The sequence below is a fragment of the Mytilus trossulus genome, chromosome 12 (genome assembly GCF_036588685.1).
Source record: "Mytilus trossulus isolate FHL-02 chromosome 12, PNRI_Mtr1.1.1.hap1, whole genome shotgun sequence".
Lineage (NCBI taxonomy): Eukaryota > Metazoa > Mollusca > Bivalvia > Mytilida > Mytilidae > Mytilus > Mytilus trossulus.
The window spans coordinates 26,092,088-26,115,337 of NC_086384.1; the positions used below are offsets into that span (position 1 = coordinate 26,092,088).

At 31.1% G+C, this 23,250-nt stretch overlaps 2 protein-coding genes across 8 annotated transcripts in view; one reads left to right on the forward strand and one right to left on the reverse strand.

Moving 5' to 3' along the window:
* Positions 1-719: 719 nt before the first annotated feature.
* Positions 720-23,250, reverse strand: part of LOC134693646 (uncharacterized) — a 40,171-nt gene continuing 17,640 nt past the window's right edge. For 2 of the 4 annotated variants that reach the window (XM_063554517.1, XM_063554520.1), the window contains exons 2-9: positions 15,563-15,740; positions 14,433-14,561; positions 9,472-9,652; positions 8,765-8,847; positions 4,688-4,742; positions 3,381-3,463; positions 2,121-2,201; positions 720-1,384 (exon numbers count right to left, since the gene is read on the reverse strand). In XM_063554517.1, the coding sequence (XP_063410587.1) occupies positions 987-1,384; positions 2,121-2,201; positions 3,381-3,463; positions 4,688-4,742; positions 8,765-8,847; positions 9,472-9,652; positions 14,433-14,561; positions 15,563-15,740 (1,188 nt within the window). In that variant the 3' untranslated portion in view covers positions 720-986. Of the gene's footprint in view, positions 1,385-2,120; positions 2,202-3,380; positions 3,464-4,687; positions 4,743-8,764; positions 8,848-9,471; positions 9,653-14,432; positions 14,562-15,562; positions 15,741-17,095; positions 17,282-17,324; positions 17,704-23,250 lie in introns of those variants that run through there. The other 2 variants (XM_063554518.1, XM_063554519.1) reach the window with 2 other exon arrangements.
* LOC134693643 (activated Cdc42 kinase-like) overlaps positions 17,469-23,250 on the forward strand; it is a 140,946-nt gene continuing 135,164 nt past the window's right edge. The window contains exon 1 of one of the 4 annotated variants that reach the window (XM_063554484.1): positions 17,469-17,534. The gene's annotated coding sequence lies outside the window, so the exon portion shown is untranslated. The remainder of the gene's footprint in view (positions 17,535-23,250) is intronic. The other 3 variants (XM_063554486.1, XM_063554487.1, XM_063554491.1) reach the window with 3 other exon arrangements.

Here is a 23,250-nt window from a genome sequence, read left to right on the forward strand (position 1 = left end):
ATTCCTTAACATTCTATTTACCACTTCATTCAACTTTCTTACATGATTCAACAATCTTAACATCCCATAATGTCATATCATTACTAATTATATTTATGTGACCTAAATTGCTATAAAAAACATATTGAAACCAAAATTCATTTCAGACTGAATAGTTGATTTTGAGAACCCCTTGATTTCCTTAAAATTTTCTGATCTAAAAAAAATTGATCAGGTTTTATGGAAAGCATACAGGTAACTGTTTTTTTTTTTCTTTCTTTAAAATTACATCTTTTGTTACCCCTCCTGGTTATGCAGCCCATCTTTGTATGAAAAATGAGGAAATGAAGAGTTTAAAAACTCAGTCATTCAGTCAAAATCATGAATATTTTAGTAAAGTAAAACATTTCAGAGTACCCTTTTATGTAGTCTAAAAGATCCTAATTCTATAAGTGAGCAATTTAAAATTCACTTTCTACAAGTACATACATAAACAAAAACTATATCTACTAAAAGTTTGACACATTAGCATATATTATTATGATAAATATTGATTCAAAATCTCTGTACATGTAAAAAAAGGTCTATGTACATTCAAAATCCTTCATGGAGGTTTACAAATCACTGAAAAAATTATTCAAAACCAAACTAAATCATTTCTTCATAAATAAAATTAATGAATAAAATTTAAAAAAAAAAATATTAAAAATATGTCGGGTAATTGAATAATAAATGGGAATGAAACTCAAATCAATTTTTTATATTGAAATCTAACGCATGAAAATTAGATGCGTTCGTCATTTTATAAATTTTTAAAGGCACAGAAGTGACACAAAAACCCATTAATGTAAAAAAAAATTTTTTTTAAAAAGTGACAAAAACGCACAGATTCAATAACAAAATTTTAAAACAATTATTAATTAATTTCCTCAGTGAAATATAAACTCCAGTAAAAAGAGGTTAATTTATTTTAAATGCTTTTTTACAATTTGTAAAATATACACAAATCAGCTCGTTGATTTCACATTTGTATTATCATCATCTATTTCTGAGTCTTGTGAAGAACATCGTGAAAACAACAAGTTTGTTGACGGTGGTAAACTTGGATATAAATGTTCTACATTGTGTAATAAAGGCTGTGATGCCGCAATGTCAGGTGACCCATCAATAGGTTGCTGTCTCCGTATTGATTGGTATAAATGACACGGTGAAAGGTCCACATAATTTAATGGCTGTTCAGTATCAGGTGACGGCCATGTGCCGGGATTGTTTGGTACTGACGGTGATGCTTCTGTTTCTACATGACTGTTTGCTAGAGATGTGACCAGACTAGCTGGTGCTGTTAGATAATGATTTACATTGACTGGCTGAGCACTTATTGTCACTGTTGCTGTCACTTTGTTTTCTGAAAACAGGAAAAAATATAGATTATTACCTAAGTTATTATTATCAATTATTTTTATGTCCTTTTTCATTTTTATGACTGATATGTCAACAGATATACAGGATGTGGGTGTAAAAACCAACAAATACATTTTATATGTTTCTGTATGAAACAAGAGAAAACAATCAATCAAGAGTTTATAGTATTATGTTAGGGTGGGCAGGTAACATTCACAGGTAAACTAATCATGGAATTCTCTCAATATCAGATATTTTATTTTCTTAAAAACTTGAAATGTTTAATTATTAAAATCAATGTTATGAAGACAGTGCGAAGGTCTGATTCCTAACCCTGTTTTGGCTATACTTTTTTGGTCCTTTTTTGTTTATAGCTTTTCATTTTTTTTAATAAGCTTTGGATTTTTAAATATTTTTGCTCGAGCATCACTGAAGATTTTTGATATACCGATTTGGTGTAGAAAAATTGGTTCTATTTATGTTATCACCATTTAATGAAAATAAATAAGTATATAAAGAACCTGTGATGTGCTCCAGTGGTTTCATTATTATTTGTGGTGTACCAATTTCATGGGTAGAGGATTGCTGGAAATTTTCGTTTTCAAATTAGTACACATTATTTTCAGACTTGTAAACAAACTTTGGCAAAACAATGACATCTTATATCCACAAAAATATATTTTTTCTGAAATCCAAGAAAATTGGTACCCACAGTTAATGTCAGGATTAAGAAAACTGACCATTTCTTGCATGAGGATGGACATTAGCCACTGGTCTGTTGACGGCTGGTAAAATTACTCTTTCAGTACCATGAGTATTGTCTGAAAAGATAAATAACAACAAAGCTTGAGTCATATATAATTCTCAACCATTGACACAAGGATCCCTAGGTCCTATTTCCTAAAATTTCATTAATTTTGGAGAACATTAAAATTATTTATAATAGGCATAATTTTCAAATTTGCAGTAAAATCAAAATAGTGTGGACTGATGTAGCCAAAGCATAAAACAGGGCATCCACTTTCAACACTCTAGGCTATTTCATGATGGCAGGTTGTTATTTTATCTATTGTTTTGTACACTAAATCATGCCAGTATTTTTCTGGTTTTACATGCTTCATTTAAGGGTCTATTATAGCTTTCTTTTCTATATGAGTTGCTCAATGTTGAAGTCTGTACAGTAATTTATATGTGCTTACTTCTGCATCATTTGTTGTCTGATGAAAAGTTATCTCATGTTCAATGCCATCCAGGATCCTATCAAGTATAAGAGATAACCTCTCTCTCTAAACCAGGCCCCTATCAAGTATAAGAGATAACCACTCTCTTTTAAACCAGGCCCCTATCAAGTATAAGAGATAACCACTCTCTTTTATTCCAGGCCCTATCAAGTATAAGAGATAACCACTCTCTTTTAAACCAGGCCCAATCAAGTATAACAGATAACCACTCTCTTTTAAACTAGGCCCCTTTCAAGTATAAGAGATAACCACTCTTTTTAAACCAGGCCCCTATCAAGTTTAAGAGATAACCACTCTCTTTTAAACCGGCCCCTATCAAGTATAAGATATAACCACTCTCTTTTAAACCAGGCCCCTTTCAAGTATAAGAGATAACCACTCTTTTTAAACCAGGCCCCTATCAAGTTTAAGAGATAACCACTCTCTTTTAAACCGGCCCCTATCAAGTATAAGATATAACCACTCTCTTTTAAACCAGGCCCCTTTCAAGTATAAGAGATAACCACTCTTTTTAAACCAGGCCCCTATCAAGTATAAGAGATAACCACTCTCTTTTAAAACAGGTCCCTATCAAGTATAAGAGATTACCACTCTATTTAAACCAGATAGTAATTCAAACATTATATATATAGTCTCCAACAAAACTAGTATCTGGATAAATGTTCAAAAGTTCTGGACAAATATTGTATTATAGGCCAAAAAAAATCAAAGGATATTTTTTTTCTTTGCTATAAATTTTTAAACTATATGAAAACTTACGATTTTTCTGTCTATAAAATCTGAGATACAAAAATGCTATTAATGCAATAAATGCTGCCACTAACACTATGGATATTAAAACGCTAAAATGAAAGAAATAAACAATATTTTTAAACAATGAAATCATTATTATGTCAATGCTAAAACTCTATTCAATAGTTTTATACAAAAGCCTTTTTTGAATAGATTAGACCATAGACTTTCCTGTTTGAATGGTTTTACACTAGTCATTTTTGAGAATCTATAGTGCTGTTTGATGTGAAGTCCCTTAACAATCTTTTCATCAAAGGTACCACTTACCTCTGTCAGTAAAAAGGAGCCAATATCAATGTAATAGCCACTGTCAGTAAAACTGAGCCCATATCAATGTAATAGCCACTGTCAGTAAAACTGAGCCCATATCAATGTAATAGCCACTGTCAGTAAAACTGAGCCCATATCAATGTAATAGCCACTGTCAGTAAAAAGGAGCCCATATCAATGTAATAGCCACTGTCAGTAAAACTGAGCCAATATCAATGTAATAGCCACTGTCAGTAAAACTGAGCCCATATCAATGTAAAAGCCACTGTCAGAACAACTGAGCCCATATCAATGTAATAGCCACTGTCAGTAAAAAGGAGCCCATATCAATGTAATGACCACTGTCAGTAAAACTGAGCCCATATCAATGTAATAGCCAATGTCAGTAAAAAGGAGCCCATATCAATGGACTGAGCCCAATATATCAATGTAATAGCCACTGTCAGTAAAACTGAGCCCAATATATCAATGTAATAGCCACTGTCAGTAAAACTGAGCCCAATATATCAATGTAATAGCCAGTCAGCAAAACTGAGCCCAATATATCAATGTAATAGCCACTGTCAGTAAAACTGAGCCCATATCAATGTAATTGCCACTGTCAGTAAAACTAAGCCCATATCAATGTAAGTCACTGTCAGTAAAACTGAGCTCAATATATCAATGTAATAGCCACTGTCAGTAAATAAATGCCACCAAAATAGGACCTGTCCTATTCAGATGTAACTGATTGCTGATTTTTTGCTGTATATCATATTTGAATTTTGTTTTTCTTTTGTACATAAATCAGGCCATTACTTTTTCTTTTGTTTGAATTGTTTAACATTTGTTATTTCTGGGTATTTTATAGGCTTCTGTTCATAATGGTTTTGATTCATTGTTGAATGCTGTACAGTTACTGTGACTTATACTTGTAAGCCTCAATGTCATACAGTGTGGTATGCTATTCTCTATATAGAAAATGTTTGTGTATGTAATAACATGTAAATATTTCTGTATCTTACCAACTAGTAGTCGACAAACTACTCTTAGAATCTGTATTTTTACTTTTACTATTTTCTGAAGAAAAAAAAAGAGTTTAATTAATGTCAAAATTCAAGCTGGAACAAATATTATGCATTCTTAACCTGCATTATTTTGTTAGATACAAATGTTATGGTATGCCCTCCCTGATGCAGTGTAATGCAATCACCAGTCAGTCAAGCAATATGATTTGCCTTCCAGTTGAAATACTTTTACAGAATATTTCATCAAGTTGGAACTAATATTCTAAAGCAACTTTCCTATCGCAGTACAAACCAGATGCTCCGCAGGGCGCAGCTTTATGCGACCGCAGAGGTTGAACCCTGAACGGTTGGGGCAAGTATGGACACAACATTCAAGCTGGATTCAGCTATAAATTTGGATTGTGATTAAATAGTTGACACAGCATAGGTTTCTGACACAGAATGAATGTGGTCTAATGAACTTAAAAAATTTTTTTGCCTTTGAGCAATTCCCTATGCTGTTGAATATTAATCCTCTCAAAAAATGTTTGAAGAAATTTTCTTTTTATTTATGAAATCTGAAATAAAAAAAATGACCCCCCCCCCACCCCAATTTTTTTTTCACATCCCCCTTTCCCTTATTACAAAACTGATCTCAATTCAAATTTCTAATGAAGTTTGTAACAATAACTACTCATTTAAATACATCATTAAATATTAAAATGTAAAAAAAGTGCTTGTTATCACTGACAATGACTGAATGGTAAAGATTGTTTTAATCTATCAGTTGGTAGTAAAAGTGAATATACATTGTATATTGTATAAAACAATGATTTAAGTTGATTCAACTACTATTCTGGACAAAGAAAGATAACTCCAATTGAAATCCAATTGGAATTTCTTGCTATTGTGCAATACTGAGCAATTGAAAATATTTGCTATTGCACAATACTGTGCAATTGAAGATTTCTTGCTATTGCACAATACTGTGCAATTGAAGATTTCTTACTATTGCTGAATTTATAACTGTGCAATTGAAAGTTTCTTGCTATTGCACAATACTTAATATAATAATTTTGGATCCTGATTTGGACCAACTTGAAAACTGGGCCCATAATCAAAAATCTAAGTACATGTTTAGATTCAGCATATCAAAGATGCCCAAGAATTCAATTTTTGTTAAAATCAAACTTAGTTAATTTTGGACCCTTTGGACCTTAATGTAGACCAATTTGAAAACGGGACCAAAAGTTAAGAATCTACATACACAGTTAGATTCGGCATATCATAGAACCCCAATTATTCAATTTTGATGAAATCAAACAAAGTTTAATTTTGGACCCTGATTTTGGCCAACTTGAAAACTGGGCCAATAATAAAAAATCTAAGTACATTTTTAGATTCAGCATATCAAAGAACCACAAGGATTCAATTTTTGTTAAAATCAAACTAAGTTTAATTTTGGACCCTTTGGACCTTAATGTAGACCAATTTGAAAACGGGACAGAAATTAAGAATCTACATACACAGTTAGATTTGGCATATCAAAGAACCCCAATTATTCAATTTTTGATGAAATCAAACAAAGTTTAATTTTGGACCCTTTGGGCCCTTTATTCCTAAACTGTTGGGACCAAAACTCCCAAAATCAATACAAACCTACCTTTTATGGTCATAAACCTTATGTTTAAATTTCATAGATTTCTATTTATAAATACTAAAGTTAAGGTGCGAAAACCAAGAAAAATGCTTATTTGGGTTCCTTTTTGGCCCCTTATTCCTAAACTGTTGGGACCTAAACTCCCAAAATCAATACCAACCTTCCTTTTGTGGTCATAAACATTGTATTTAAATTTCATTGATTTCTATTTACTTAAACTGAAGTTATTGTGCGAAAACCAAGAATAATGCTTATTTGGGCCCTTCTTTGGCCCCTAATTCCTAAACTGTTGGAACCAAAACCCCCAAAAATCAATCCCAACTTTTCTTTTGTGGTCATTAACCTTGTGTCAACATTTCATAGATTTCTATTAACTTAAACTAAAGTTATAGTGCGAAAACCAAGAAAATGCTTATTTGGGCCCTTTTTGGCCCCTAATTCCTAAAACATTGGGACCAAAACTCCCAAAATCAATACCAACCTTCCTTTTGTGGTCATAAACCTTGTGTTAAAATTTCATAGATTTCTATTCACTTTTACTCAAGTTAGAGTGCGAAAACTAAAAGTATTCAGACGACGACGACGACGACAACGCCAACGTGATAGCAATACATGTATACGACGAAAATTTTTTCAAATTGTGCGATCGTATAATGATTTGATGATTATCAAAGAACTATCTTTTTTGGTATGTAGTATGAATACAAATGGTGTATGTAAATGAGTGATGTAAGAAATTAAATTGAAGAGAGATAATTGAATTATCTGAATCACTTTTCACAAAATGTCTGATAACAAAAATACTACTAAATGACTAGTCAGTTATAAACATTTCAGCATAACTTTCCATTAATTTTAGCATATTACAGGAAGTGTAATTCAAAGGTTTGTCTTACATAGCTCTCTGTCACATGTGTGTCAGGAAGTGTAATTCAAAGGTTTGTCTTACATAGCTCTCTGTCACATGTGTGTCAGGAAGTGTAATTCAAAGGTTTGTCTTACATAGATCTTTGTCACATGTGTGTCAGGAAGTGTAATTCAAAGGTTTGTCTTACATAGCTCTCTGTCACATGTGTGTCAGGAAGTGTAATTCAAAGGTTTGTCCTACATAGCTCTCTGTCACATGTCATGTGTGTCAGGAAGTGTAATTCAAAGGTTTGTCTTACATAGCTCTCTGTCACATGTGTGTCAGGAAGTGAAATTCAAAGGTTTGTCTTTCGTAGCTCTCTGTCACATGTGTGTCAGGAAGTGTAATTCAAAGGTTTGTCTTACATAGCTCTCTGTCACATGTGTGTCAGGAAGTGTAATTCAAAGGTTTGTCTTACATAGCTCTCTGTCACATGTGTGTCAGGAAGTGTAATTCAAAGGTTTGTCTTACATAGCTCTCTGTCACATGTGTGTCAGGAAGTGTAATTCAAAGGTTTGTCTTACATAGCTCTCTGTCACATGTGTGTCAGGAAGTGTAATTCAAAGGTTTGTCTTACATAGCTCTCTGTCACATGTGTGTCAGGAAGTGTAATTCAAAGGTTTGTCTTACATAGCTCTCTGTCACATGTGTGTCAGGAAGTGTTATTCAAAGGTTTGTCTTTCATAGCTCTTTGTCACATTTGTTTCTGTTTAATGCTTCATATAGATATCAGGCAATTTGGTTATGTTACATTTTTCAAGACCAGGCCCTTAAGGGGGCTCCTGGGTATAAATGATTTTGTTTCCCTAATATAGGATTTCGATATATTTTTTCATAAATGAACTTTATCATATACTTAAAAGAAAAATGAAATAAAAAAATGGGGTCACCGTTCATTTAAGCTAAAATCTGCCTCTGGAAGAAGCATACATTTTTGTTAATGTCCTTTTTTTCTGTTGAACTAATAGGAGAAAAAGAGGAAATATCGAAATAAAAAAATAACCTAATATAAGAAATTGTTTAAATTTTACAATTATTTAGTTTATGTACAGCTTATTTGAAAACAATAATAAAAAATATAGGTCACCGATGAGTTAAAAAAAAAATTTCAAATTTAAGGCAAAAAAATGGCATTTTTGCACCAAAGGGAGATAATTTGGAGCTTTTTCAATTTTTAAAGTCATCTGGGGCCAAACCAAATCAATTTAGTGGGTTGTTTTTTGTACCATATCATAAAGTAACAACTAATAGTGTCATAAATAAAATTTGTAATGAAAATATAAAGGTTTAATTTTTTGCTAAAATTTTTGTACCCACGAGCCACCTTAATAGCTAACAATATGAAATGTTTTTTTATCATTGTTGAAAGAACTATGGTGCTGTTTTGTGGCTTTCATCCTGTGGTGGATCAAGGAGGAGGGTTCCATGGGTTTCTCCTCTATATTCTATGTTGGAACTTCTTTTAAAAATGGATCTGACCAAAAATCTATTTCATTTGATCTCTGCTTATATTTATAATGACAAGTACCTGCTGCCCCTGGATTGACAAAAGATGGAGGAAATGTCACTGGATTCTTAGGTTTAGTTTTCTCTTCTATTAACTCTGCATCCCTGAAAAAAAAAGAAAAAAAAAAGAATTAAATTAAGTTACCAGTGCAATCTTTTTGACCAAATTAAAAAATCACTTTAAATTTGTTTGCTCAATTTGCATCTTAAATTAAGTTAATTAATATCACTTTCTTGCCATTTTTGAACAATCCCAATATGTATGCACAAAAAAGAATGCACAGTATCCATATACAGTCCAAAAGATGCAATTCAAGTTGATTCCTTTGACTTTTGAATAATAACATTTAAACATGTATGTTTCATTATAAAACATTATTTTGATTGGCTAACAGCAATCTCTCATCATTCTTAAATTAACCTCCATTTCTAAGTGAGGTGTAAAGTTGATGATAACATGAGCTTCCACAACGAAGCGATCATGTAAATAACAGAAAACTTGATAAAAATTGTGTTTTCACGATCCTGGCAAAAAATGCAATTATAAGTTTGAATGCTTCTTTAAATAATTTTATAGGGTTTTAGAATGAAGAGTTCACCTTCTGGGCTTGATACAAATCTAACTTCAATCAAGGATATTACACCTCAATAAATTTACCAAAAGAAGCATTAAATTCTTCAATAAATTCAATTTTATCATAAAAACGTAGTTTTATATGTCAGCCTTACCTTGGTGAAACACATTTTCCGAGAAGTGATAGAACTTGCCAAGCTGGACAAGATCCTTCATACAGTAAACAATTGCAATGGTCTCGCTGATCATTCTTTAAGTAATACATTTTAGATGTGTCACATAAACATGGCTGATGACAGCTACCCAGAGGAAAATAATTAACTTGTCTCATGTGAGCTGAAAAAAAAATACACAAATGTTTAAAATTAAAATCAGATATACCGGTACAGTTAAAACTATCTTATAAAGTGCCTGTCTTCAACGATCTCAGTAGCCTGTTTTTTCGATAGTTGTCTTTGGATGTTGTTTGTCAAATATGTTTCTCATTTGTTGTTGTATCAAAAATCAGTCCGTTTGTTATCTGTATTGAATTGTTTAATATTTTGTCTTTTCAGGGCCCTTTGCGCCTTTTATAGTTAATGATACAGACCCAATCATATCTATCATTTGGTCTCTGGTGGATAAGTTCTATAACATATATAGGACACTCTCCTGGGTTGATATTTGAGTTAGTAGCAGTCTAGCTGAATACAGTTAAAACATTAATCAAAATATTTCACTAGTTTTGATTGATAAACATTTTCCAACTGAGATATCCAATTCTGTTTTACCTGAACTTTTTTTTTTACGACTATCTGTTTTTGAGTGTATAAGAACATGTGTTTTATTGTCTAATTTATGTTTGATTCACACATGGTGATGCTCACATTTTGTATGAATTCAATACTTTAGATAACGTACATGCAATTTGTCAATTAAAAGAGCCAAATCACCCATGCTAATTTTAAAAACTAAAGAACTGAAGCTTTATATACATTTTGAAGGTATTGTGATTGGATACTCGTTTGTGTGAAATACTATCTTTTCTGTCATGTCTATGATGGACACTTTTTCAGGTGAAATATTCTCCTTTCTTTTGAGGACACTTTTTCACATCAGTGGACATTATTTCATAGGTAAATCTCGTCCTGACAATATTTCATTACATTATATCTGTGGACACAATTTACTGTGATAAAGTGTACGGTGGACACAATTTCAAGGCGGACAATATTTAATCCTACAATAGGTTCCCTTATTAGATATAAATGTGCCTTTTCCCTTTTTAAAGGAATTTTATAAAAAGAAGCAATCAGTACCCACTATGTATTTAGTAACAGTTAATAATTCTTTCTGTTTATCTGGTTGATCAGTAATTCCATCAACAGGACGGTTTGACATTTTATAAATGATGATTGTTGGAGGAGATTTTAATTTTTATCTCCACAACTATGTAAAGTTCATGATTTAACATTTCATTAATGATATTAAGAATTCTTTGTAGCTAGAAGACATCTTATTACATTTTCCTTTTGCCTTCATTCAGCCATGGCATTGTAACCCCTAGAGGGAACAATAAAAATCCCTAAAATTGTAATATCCGGAATCAAACTTGGTGTTCGGTGAATGATTTTGATCAGTTATTCCATTTACCAATGTTTACAGGACATTCTGACATTTTATTAATGATTCAAAGCCATGTAAAGTAGTAATATAACATTGTATTAATGATATACATTTTTTTTGTAGCTAGAGGATATTTAATTTCTATCTTCACAGCAATGATATAATCAATGTCATATATCGACACGGGGATCAGGTCTCTCGGAACCTCCCACTACAATTGAACTATATATACCGAGCAAACACATTCACTCTCTATTATTCAAATTATAACCAATATAGAAATTCAATAAACCAGATAAAGAAAAAATATCCTATACTTTAAACATTGAGTCATACATGTGTCTAATTAATAATAGTAACTGTCTGTATTGTATGATTAGTAAAAATGGTCAATACTATATTGAAGTGTCTTTTTTGAGTGGGTGCACAACTCTCTCCTTTACATTAGGTGTTGCGTCATAGATGTGGCCTATTTAATACAAGTAACTCTCTGTATTGAATGATTATATTTGACTGTTCTGTAAAATTATCAATACTATATTGACATGCTTCTTTTGAAGAGCGGGTGCATCACAACTCTTTCCTATACATTAGATATTGAGTCAGACATGTGTCCTTTTTAATACTAGTAACTGTCCATATTGAATGATAATATTTGACTGGTCTGTTAAAATGATCAATACTTTATATTGAAATGTCTCTTTTGAAGAGTATATGCACAACTTTTTCCTATATTACATTAGGCATTGAGTCCTACATGTGGCCTATTTAATACAAGTAACTGTCTATATTGAATGATTATATTTGACTGTTCAGTAAAATTATCAATACTATATAGAAGTGCTTCTTTTGAAGAGCGGGTGCATCACAACTCTTTCCTATACATTAGATATTGAGTCAGACATGTGTCCTTTTTAATACTAGTAACTGTCCATATTGAATGATCATACTTGACTGTTCAGTTAAAATTATCAAAACTTTATCGAAGTGTCCCTTTTGAAGTGTAGGTACACAATTCTTAATATAAAAAAGAAGATGTGTTATGACTGTCAATGAGATAACTCTCCACAAATAGACCAAAATAACACAGAAATTAACAACTATAGCACACTGTACGGCCTTCAACAATGAGCAAAGCCCATATAGCATAGTCAGCTATAAAAGGCCCTGAAATGACAAATGTAAAACAACTCAAACGAGAAAACTAATGGCCTTAACAATTCTTTCCTATACATCGTGTATTGAGTCATAAATGTGGCCTATTTTATAATAGTAACGGTCTGTAAATTATAATAATGAATGAACCATTTATGGCTGTTAATTTAAATGATCAATACTATATTGAAGTTACTCTTTTCAAGCGTGGGTGCATAACTCTTGCGTATATATGTTCCATTATCAATTAAACCACATGATTTTTTAAAATTCATCAATCAAGAGAACTGTTGCATTAACAGAGTTACGTTCATAATCATATTATGACTAATGGGAATATCAATTTCATAAACTTTGGAATAATTTTAACGCCATTAATATCTATATTTGTTAGAATTCATCTATTTTTAATGAACAAGACAATAAACTTCTCTGCATTCATCAAAATATGAAACATTATAGATGACTCAATTTGTCTTGTTTTACAATTATGTAATTATTTCAAGTGTCTAGTAAGATAAGGTCATACAATATCAAATAGTATTGTTAGGAAAGGGTCTTATACTGTTTTACAAAGTAACAATGCAGTTTACTTTGTTAAATAAAAAAAAAAAGATGTGATATAATTGCCAATGAGACAATTCTCCACAAGAAACCAAAAGACATAAAGTTTGATTGTTCCCCATTCAGTCTTCAAAAATGAGCAAAACCTAAACTGCAAAATGTCAGCTATCGTGGTACTGACAAATGTTAAACAAATTCAAACAAAAAAAACCCAGCGACCTCATTTATGTACAAAACAATGAATGAAGAACAAATATGATATACAGCAACAATTTGACAACCACTCACAATATAAAGTAAGACCAAATGTCAATGTTCCACCTTCATCTGGAAACTGTTACATAGTTCATGTAAAGTTTGACATTAAGAAGAAATGTTGTAAGATTTTGACCAGTGAAAAAAGAATTCTAGAATATTTCTTCTATTTAGTACTTACTAGATGATAAATTGAGAATGGAAATAGGGAATGTGTCAAAGAGACACCAACCCGACCATAGGAAAGACAACAGCAGAAGGTCACCACCAGGTCTTCAATGTAGTGAGAAATTCCTGCACCTGGGGCATCCTTCAGAACACACCCATTTTTTGTAAAAGCTTTTATGTCTGGAGAATTTCAGAAAAGGTATCTAAATTCATAGGTACTTGGAGACAGGACAATTTTATTAAGCCCTCTCCCTTTTTTCCAAAGTCAGTTTTTTTTTAATATGTTAAATTCCAATTTTCACGTTTCTGTATACTATGAACATATGTATATTATAAATAAAGTGTATTTGCTATTAGCTATCAATTCCAAGCATCTTCTCCAAGGCGATCACTGCTATACTATATAGAGAGTCTCAATCAACCGAAAACTATATCCTGTCCCCGAGTACTCTTGTGAAAATTATGTGCAAGTTTAAAACTGGAAGTCTTATATGACTTAAAATTTGGTCTGATGACTGAAACAATATCTGGACGCCTTTATTTTCGTTTTTCTCCCAAAATAAACCAAACTGAATAATAGAAGACAAGAGTTTCTATGCATAGTACTTATAGAGCACAGAGGCATGATGATAAATTTATTTTGGAAGGACGAGAAGCGACAAATAAAATTAGGTCTTCTCGTTTAATAGTATAGATAATGATTATTAAGGAACTTCTATTCCACAAAGATTGGTCAGCTGGGAGTCAGAATAATTTGTCAAAGTAAGGTGACATGTTTTGTTACTTTGTCTAGCATGATAAAAATTCAGCTCAGTGTGCTAGTTAATAATACTTTTATCATAAATATGCATGTAATATTTGCCAATGCATGATAAATAGTAATCAATCTATCCATCAATTGATTTAAGTTTTAGTAACATTAAAAATTTATTAAGACATTGTCATTGTAATCATCTAAACTATGTCACATGTAATATTTGCCACTGCATGATAAATAGTAATCAATCTATCCATCAATTGATTTAAGTTTTAGTAACATTAAAAATTTATTAAGACATTGTCATTGTAATCATCTAAACTATGTCATATGGCATGTCTGGTATAAGTTATAAATTGCAGACAAACATGCAATTAAAATATTCAATTACAAAAATTCTTACCATATTACTTGAAACTAGAATCATTTCATTAATTCTTCTTACTGATTTTGTTTGGCCTAATGATGATTATCAAAAAACAACCAAAATCACTGAGCTTGACATGAAGAATATCCAAGTCTTCATTAAAACATGTCCCTTGGGAGAAACATAAAACATATCTCATTCAATGTTATCAAACTCCCTGCATTTATAGTGAAATGAATACTTACGTGGGCATTCAAACTTAGGACACGGGTGTGCATTTGTAGAATTGGTTTTATCAAAGATAAATGTTTTATCAGGACATTTCTCACACCTGTCCCAGCCATAGTCCTCATCACAAGTCCTCACATAATAACCTTAAAAAAACACCAATTTACTTATATTATATATATAAATAAAGATGCTCTATTTTCATCGACTACTGAGGATTCATTATTATTCGTTGGATACCAATTTTCTTTTATTTCATGGAACCTTGAATATAAATGTTCATTGAATTACAAATTTTCTAAAGGAATGTATGCAGACTTTGTCAAAACCACGAAATCAAATATCCAGAAATATGCAAGTTTTCTTGCATGATAAAAATCCATGAATATGCAAGTTTTCCTCGAACAATGAAAATTAGTACCTACGAAAATAAATGAATTCACAGTATATCATATATATTAAAAATGCTCAATTTTCATAGACTAATTTTCTTTGAACAATTAACTCTCAGTATGATAATGGCTTTTATATTCTTTTTTGGGTCTAAGTTGTTAAGGAAAAGGCCGTACATTTTTTACCTATAATGGTTTACTTTCATAAATTGTTATTTGGATGGAGAGTTGTCTCATTGGCACTCACACCACATCTTCCTAAATCTAAGTAGTTCATTTCAGTAATCACTAGTCTTTTAACACAAATTGTGAGTTCAATCCTGGCTTACAGCAGGTGAGTTAGATCCCTATCTTAATTTTCTTGGATTGACAGTTTTTTTTTCTGAGGAAGATCTGTGGTTCTCTATGGGCAGTTTAGCTCCCTCTACCAATACAAACTTTTTGACATTAAAGTGACATTTAACAGTTATCAGCATTTTTTCTCCTAATAGCATAGTTGCATAATTGAAAAATATTGAATAACAGAAATAATAGCTAAAATATAAGGCAGTGACCCAACAATACAACATCAGGTAATTGACTGATTATAAATTCATTGTACTTCTACTGCGTCAAAATTTATAACCACACTCCAAGTTCATATTTGTTTACTTTATAGTACATGTGTTTTATTTGTAAATTGAAATGCAGATAATTGGAATATATACATGTGCAGCTTATAATATTTAAAGAAATATAAGGAAAAAAGGAGATACCTGGATTACATTCTACAAATCTACAGCACACTTCTCGAGCCTGTTTCCCTCTTATCCATAATATACGACGTTTATATCCGTCAGGACATCTATTTGTTGCTATGGCTGCTGCAGAGAACTGTGTGAACATCAATTGTAATGATAACAACTGTAGTAACCAGTTCACTGTAGCTAAAGTCTGAAATCAAATACAAAAAACAACTATAATGCTCAATTAACATACTATAGCAAATTTAAACAAAAATGTATCCTGTCATATTTCTTATGATGCCAGTCTGAGTCTTCACACTCAACAACAAGACCACCACTCCTGGCATGAATTTTTGCTACAAGCCAACAAAAATTGAACTTCCAGCATGTCAATTCAAAAGTTAATTGTGAAAACTGTGATGCACACAACACAATAGGGTATACTATTTTCACATATACTGTACATTTTGTACACTATTTTGAGACAATATTGAAATATATCTCAGAATAAGGGAGCTACCATTTGATTTTTATGGGGGGGCTAGGATGAAAAATTTTGTCCTGCCTTTTTTTTTAGCTGAAATCTCTGTCCTGCCTTTTTATTTTTCACTCTGTTCGGTCCTGCCTTTTTTTTAAAAGTTTATCCTGACTTTTTTTACCTAAATTGTCGTCCTGACTTTTTTTTTTGCAAGTGTCTCATCCCGCCTTTTTTTTTTACTCAAAACTCCTGTCCTGCCTATTTTTTTCAAATTTCATCCTAGCCCCCCCATAAAAATCAAATGGTAGCTCCCTAATGTACAAAATTTATTTTAATCATATATAATGAAAATAGGAATAGAAAGGGATATAGGCAAAACATCACCAGCAAACCAACATCACAGAAAAAACTCAAAAGACATTTCAAGGTCAAAACACAGATGAGCATGCTGCATCTACAATGTATACTGTTAACATGGTTAACGTCTATCATTTGTTTAATTGTCTCCAGCTGAGCAGATTACAATCATGATCAATCATGATTCAATTTATAAGAATGACTGACATCAAAGCATAACTGTGATTTTAGAAATAACACAAATACAGGTTTCAGCTGTGACCTTTAGCTATTTGTATCTTTGCTTCAAGTGTATGCATATCAGAATGTGACTGTACATGCTGTACACGATTATAACAGTAATATCATGGTAAACATAATGCACAGTAGGTACCACAGTCACCCAGGGTAGAAGACTATCTGGTCAGTTGTCAGGGTTGTCAATCGGATATCAAAGTGTATATAAATATAATTGTGTCCTGAATTTATATATATATAATTTAGTAAATTGTCATGATTGTAAATGTAACTTATATTACTATTAGCATGATTAGCAAGAATGTAATACCATGAATACACAAGACTCTAACACACAATGTCATAGTCTAATTAAAAGTAAAAAAATAAATAAAGAACATATGGCATTAAATTCTATTGAAATAAGGTGTTTTCATTATTTAAACAAGACATTGCAATATTTCTATTGAACAAATATTAAACATAAATTTTCTAAAATTCACAAAACATACCATGACAATAACAGATATCCTTTCATTTCATATTTTCATCAATGATTGTATTGATTTTAACACTTCTAACTCCTTTGTTTGGGTGGACATGATAGGAGTATTGATTTGCCTGTGTGTAAATTTATGAATGAAAACATCTAACTCAGCATCCCATCACTACAGTAACAAAATTATGTCTGTTATCTAATTAACTTTAATATATATCAATTAAATTAGAAATAGTATTTACCTTTATATACATTGGTTTCTAAACTTCAACTAATAAATCTAAGGCAATGAGGTGAAAAAAATCCTAAAAATTAACTCCAAAAATGAGATTGCAAATGAGTCATGGTCTGCAGCAGCCGGAAATGCACAAGGGGGAGCAACCTTTTCAGCATCCTGAAGCAGTTGCCCACCTTTGTTCACAGGCGGCAATGAAAAAGTTAACAAGAGAAAAGTAAATTCAGATAATGTTTGCATATATTTTGTCACTTTGTAAAATTATAAATTGCAACAAGAAATTGTTTAGGGTACAAAGTATCATATAGTTCCTACAAAAAACACAAAAACACATGAACATGATGGGTCATCAAACATTTGAACTTTTCTATTTCAAGTATTTGTTTACTTTGGCAGGTATTTGCACATTATATATACATTATATATAACATGTCAGATGCAGATCTAGAGCAGTTTATGATATTGTGTCATATAATAAGATAGATGAGCCATGACAATTAATCCCATTGAGATTGTAGCTGTAAGTTATCAATAACAGTGGTGGATCCAGGGAGAGGGTTCTGGGGGTTGGAACCCCCCTTTTTTTTTTAACAATCAATGCATTTGAATGGGGACATATAGTTGGAACCCCCTGTTTGTCCTGGGTTGGGACCCCCCCTTTTTTAAAATGTCTGGATCAGCCCCTGAATAGATCAACCTGGCAATTAATGCAAATGTAATGGGAGGTTTGTTACCATCTTTCCTCTGAATTCAGATGAAAAATATTTCATAGTTTCGGGATAAGGTTGTACTTTCCATTTCACTTATTATTGTAATGCTTAATTATAACACGCAAATCCAATTATTATTATTACAGTGCTAGGGCCATGGAAAAATAATTGATGGTTTCCCCTAACCCGACTGGGTCATTGTTTTACCGCCGGGTCATTTAATTTTTCTGTTAAAAAAAATATTAAAAGATAAAAAACAGAAAAACAAAAAAAAGCAGAAACAACTTAAAGTGTTGGAAATATGCAAGATAATAGTTCCCCTATAGAAACAAAACATATATATATACAAATAACGCATGGTTACAAAAAAAAACAAAAAAAACAAAAAAATTAAAGCCTGCCTGCTGGGTCTTTAAAATTATCCCAAGTTAGGGGAAACCAACAATAAATTTTCCATGGCCTAAGTATGAAAAAATGGAAGGGCTTAACTTTTGCTGTTTTGGGGTCCAAGTCAATATACAATTTTTGTATAGTGGAAAATATTGTGGAATTTCATGCACTATATTCATACTAAAGTAAATTGTACATGTTTAGTTATTTAAAATTATTGATAGTTTTAAAGTGTTAAATAAATGTGGTCATTTTAATGTTTTATCTTTACATGTATAACCTACAATGACCTATAAATTTTAGGTGCAGGGAGTCCGGCACCTCTAAAGAAGAATACTTCTTTATTTTATTATAGGGGTTGTGAATATTATTAACATTCCTTTATTTTTTTGGAAGTAGAGTTTTACTTCACGAGTCACAACTTTTTGGATGTAATGCCCATTAGAAATTGAGCAGAAAAAAAAATCAATTGGTCTTTATCATAGATTTTTTTTATATGGACTATGCTTATCTCCCTTGGTTCAAGTTAAAGTGTTAAATAATAAATTTTTATTGATCACAATCTTTGAAAAAAAAATGAAATAAAATGGTGTAGAATTAATGTAATTTTTACATAGCAGAGAATTAACAACTAAATGCCTATTCCATCAGATCCTATGGTATAATTTTCAAAGGATTGTCAATAGTAAAATACATTTAACTGATATTGTTTTACTGCTGCTGAGGAAGTGCTTTATGAATATTATATAACTTTATCATATGTATGTTATATATAAAAAGTTGAGATAAAAGACAAAACTATCATTGAAGTATTCTAAAAATAGAATTTGCTTTCATTATTTTGTGAAAACTAATGTTGATAATGCTGTGCTTGGCTTGTTGCTTAATATTAACTTCCTCCTCGTTGATTTTATCTCAGAAATATAAGTTACATTAATTTGATTGTTTAAATCCTATCTTGATGGTCCATCAAGGGATTAAAACTATAGCTGCAGGGTTAATTTTATCTTTGTCAATATGCATTGTACTATTACATCAAATAATCCTGAATATTCATGAAATATTTGCCACTGGATGTTAATTAATCATCAATCAATCACAAAATGAAAAATCAGTTTGTTTTTAGGCACTAGTACCGAGCATTCTGATAATTTATGGAAACAAAACAAAAAAACAATCTTTCCTGTCTGACATAGGATTTTTTTTTTTCTTTTAAAGCTTTGAATTTAGATTTTGTTTTTTTATTTCATATACCATTTTCCAAATTGTACAAACTCAATTTAATCACAAGATATTTGAGTCAAAAGTGGAGACTTTAGAATAAGGGTGATACAAGGTAAGCCAGCAAAAATATCTCTGTCTAACATGCTGAAAAGATTAAGAGAAGCCTATATGTAAATATATATTTACATTTTTTTTTGGATAATTTTTGTCATCTCTAAAAGAGAGACCAGATGAATTAAAACTGGTTTTCAAAGAGTGCACTGTATGAGTGTTTATTGTCTCTTTTGCTTTTTGATCACTTTTTTTTTAAATTGCCTTTTACATTTATATGTTTTAATCTTTACAGACTTTTTATGTGTGATATTATTAAGGAATTGTCTTTTTCCCAAACTTTCAATTATTTATACAGCCAGGTGAGTTAAAAATATAATCAATCCTGCAATGACAGTCTGACACGCACAGAAAATAAAGAATCACATTTAACCAGAACAAACTTGAAACAACGAAACTTTCATTTTTTGAAATAATTCAATTTTTTCCACCCACTATTTACCTTATGAGCATACTTGCATATTATGGAAATGACTTTTGTTATCTGATACTGTGCAATGAAACAGTGTTGAAAAACAAATCCTTAGGGAAACTGAATTTTATTTTGATGCACACAAGTGAATAGTTAATATGTACAATGTAAATTGAAAAGAATGTTATTTGTAAGCTCTGATGCATTGGTTTAATTAAGACATGTTTCCATAATATTCAGGTCTCAGGATAAACTGGCTCTATGTGTAATATTATTGTGGAGGCGATTGTTATATATTCCCTAAAAACAGCTTTGTAACTGTGTTTTTCAAAGCTAAGCTATTTAAAACAAAGAGATTGCTGCTCATCACAGAACATTTGCTTGTCAATATTAGAAAATCGTCTCTTGATGAACAAGCGTTAATCTTGTGGTTTTTCCAAACTTTTAACCAAAGGGATGACACAAAAAAAAAATCAATTCTTGTGTTTTGTAAATATTTTATATTAAAGTGTGGTTTGAAGTTTCTCATATATACATTTTTTTAAAAACTTTTGACAAATTTTGTATAATTTTACTTTTTTTGTCAGCCTGTACTGTTTAACTAATTATGTGTTTTTTTTACATCAAAGTGAGAAAAATGAAAGAAGTAAAAAAATTACTTGGTAATCCAACACTTTTTTGGTTAACAAAATTTATTTATAGATGGATAAAAACTGTACAATTAAAGGGGAACTAGCTACGAGATATATAAAAAACTAAAGTAAGATTTTTTTTGATTCAATCAATAATGAAAGTGTAATAGTGAAATAATAATTTGCTTTTAGCAGCCATAATGGTTAAATTTTGTCAAATTAAGCAAAAAAACATTGATAATTACTCATTCACTTGCAAGTGAATCATTCGACCTCATTAAATTCGTATTCATGTGAACTTCAATTTAACCCTGGCTAGAGATTGACAACGCATGCATTGTGCGTGTACTGGACATTTAAAGAAAAAGAATGTCAACAATGAAAGTGAAACTACGGTAAATCATTTGATCACTGATTCAAGCCATATAAAATCATTCTTAAACGGTTAAAAACGGTTAAAAACAATGAGAAACATATATTTTTAATCTATAAAATAAACTCAAACAGACCTAAAAAAAATCCAATTGCACATGTTGGTTTAATCTATTCATATCTTTATTCATGTTTACATCGCTTATACGGTCATCTGAGGTCAAATCAATAGTTACAAAATGTAATTAGATGGCGTCTGGAATAAAATACACATGAAACGAACCTACATATTATCTACCCCATGCTCTGTAAACTGTTTATTTTAGACTTTTGTTAGTTTGGATAAATGTTTTACATTAATATAAATCAAATATGAGAATTTGAGTCAAATCAGTGACCACGAATTTGACAGCTTGTGCCCCTTTAACTGTTGAAATTATATGTAAAGAGAGGTTCATAAACTTAACTTGAATCTTCAAGGTTAAAAATAATTATAAAAGTTAAAGTTTGGAAGCTAAATGGCTATAATTAAGTATTATTTTTTGTTTCACTATTTTCTTTCATATGTTTAAAATTTTCTTCTTTTTTGCATTTTGCTTTGTTTGTTTGTTTATTAATGACTCTTTGCCATCTGTTTCAATGCATTATCCTTTTTTGGATGCAAATTAGTAATTTACTATATATATCTAAATATGAAGGTATAGGTTAAAGTGTGTACTGTCCAAGCAATTTAGAATGAACATTAATGTTTCTTTGAAAAATTGCTGGAATATGCCTTATATTTTTTGCAATCAGAAACTAATGTATTCACATTCATGGATATTTAAGTAATACAAGTGCATTTGATTTTGTTGTATTCATTTTCACTACTAAGTGTTTTCTACCAATTGGTCCAAGGACACAGTTATCGTCCTTTGGTTTTCACTGTCTACAAATATTGTCCCTGGTGTGAACAGTGTATAACTTACATTTTTTATTTAGCTCACCTGGCCTAAAAGGCCATGTGAGCTTTTCTCATCACTTGGCGTCCGTCGTCGTCGTCTGTCGTCGTTAACAATTTTTCAAACATCTTCTCTTCTGAAACTACTGAATGGATTTGAATGAAACTTAGCATGATTGTTCCTTAGTATATCCTGCACAAAATTTGCTCTTCGCTTTTTGATCCGTCAAAAAACATGGCCGCCGTTACTTAAAATAGAACATAGGGGTCAAATGCAGTTTTTGGCTTATATCTCAAAAACGAAAGCATTTAGAGCAAATCTGACATGGGGTAAAAATGTTCATTAGGTCTAGATCTATCAGCCCTGAAATTTTCAGATGAATCAAACAAACCATTGTTGGGTTGCTGCCACTTAATTGGAAATTTTTAGGAAATTTTGCTGTTTTTGGTCATTATCTTGAAAATTATTATAGATAAAGATAAACTGTAAACAGCAAAAATGATCAGCAAAGTAAGATCTACAAATAAGTTAATATGACCAAAATTGTCAATTGACCCCTTAAGGGGTTATTGTCCTTTAATGACAATTTTTCACAATTTGTTCATCATATTTGCTAACTTTAAAAAATCTTCTCCTCTGAAACTACTGAATGGATTTGGTTAAAACTTAGCATGATTGTTCCTTAGATTATCCTGCACAAAGTGTGTGCTTTGATTTATGATCCGTCAAAAAACATGGCCGCCGTTACTTAAAATAGAACATAGGGGTCAAATGCAGTTTTTGGCTTATATCTCAAAAACAAAAGCATTTAGAGCAAATCTGACATGTGGTAAAAATGTTCATTAGGTCAATATCTATCAGCCCTGAAATTTTCAGATGAATCAAACAACCAATTGTTGGGTTGCTGCCACTTAATTGGTAATTTTAAGGAAATTTTGCAGTTTTTGGTCATTATCTTGAATATTATTATAGATAAAGATAAACTGTAAACAGCAAAAATGATCAGCAAAGTAAGATCTACAAATAAGTTAATATGACCAAAATTGTCAATTGACCCCTTAAGGGGTTATTGTCCTTTAATGACAATTTTTCACAATTTGTTCATCATATTTGCTAACTTTAAAAAATCTTCTCCTCTAAA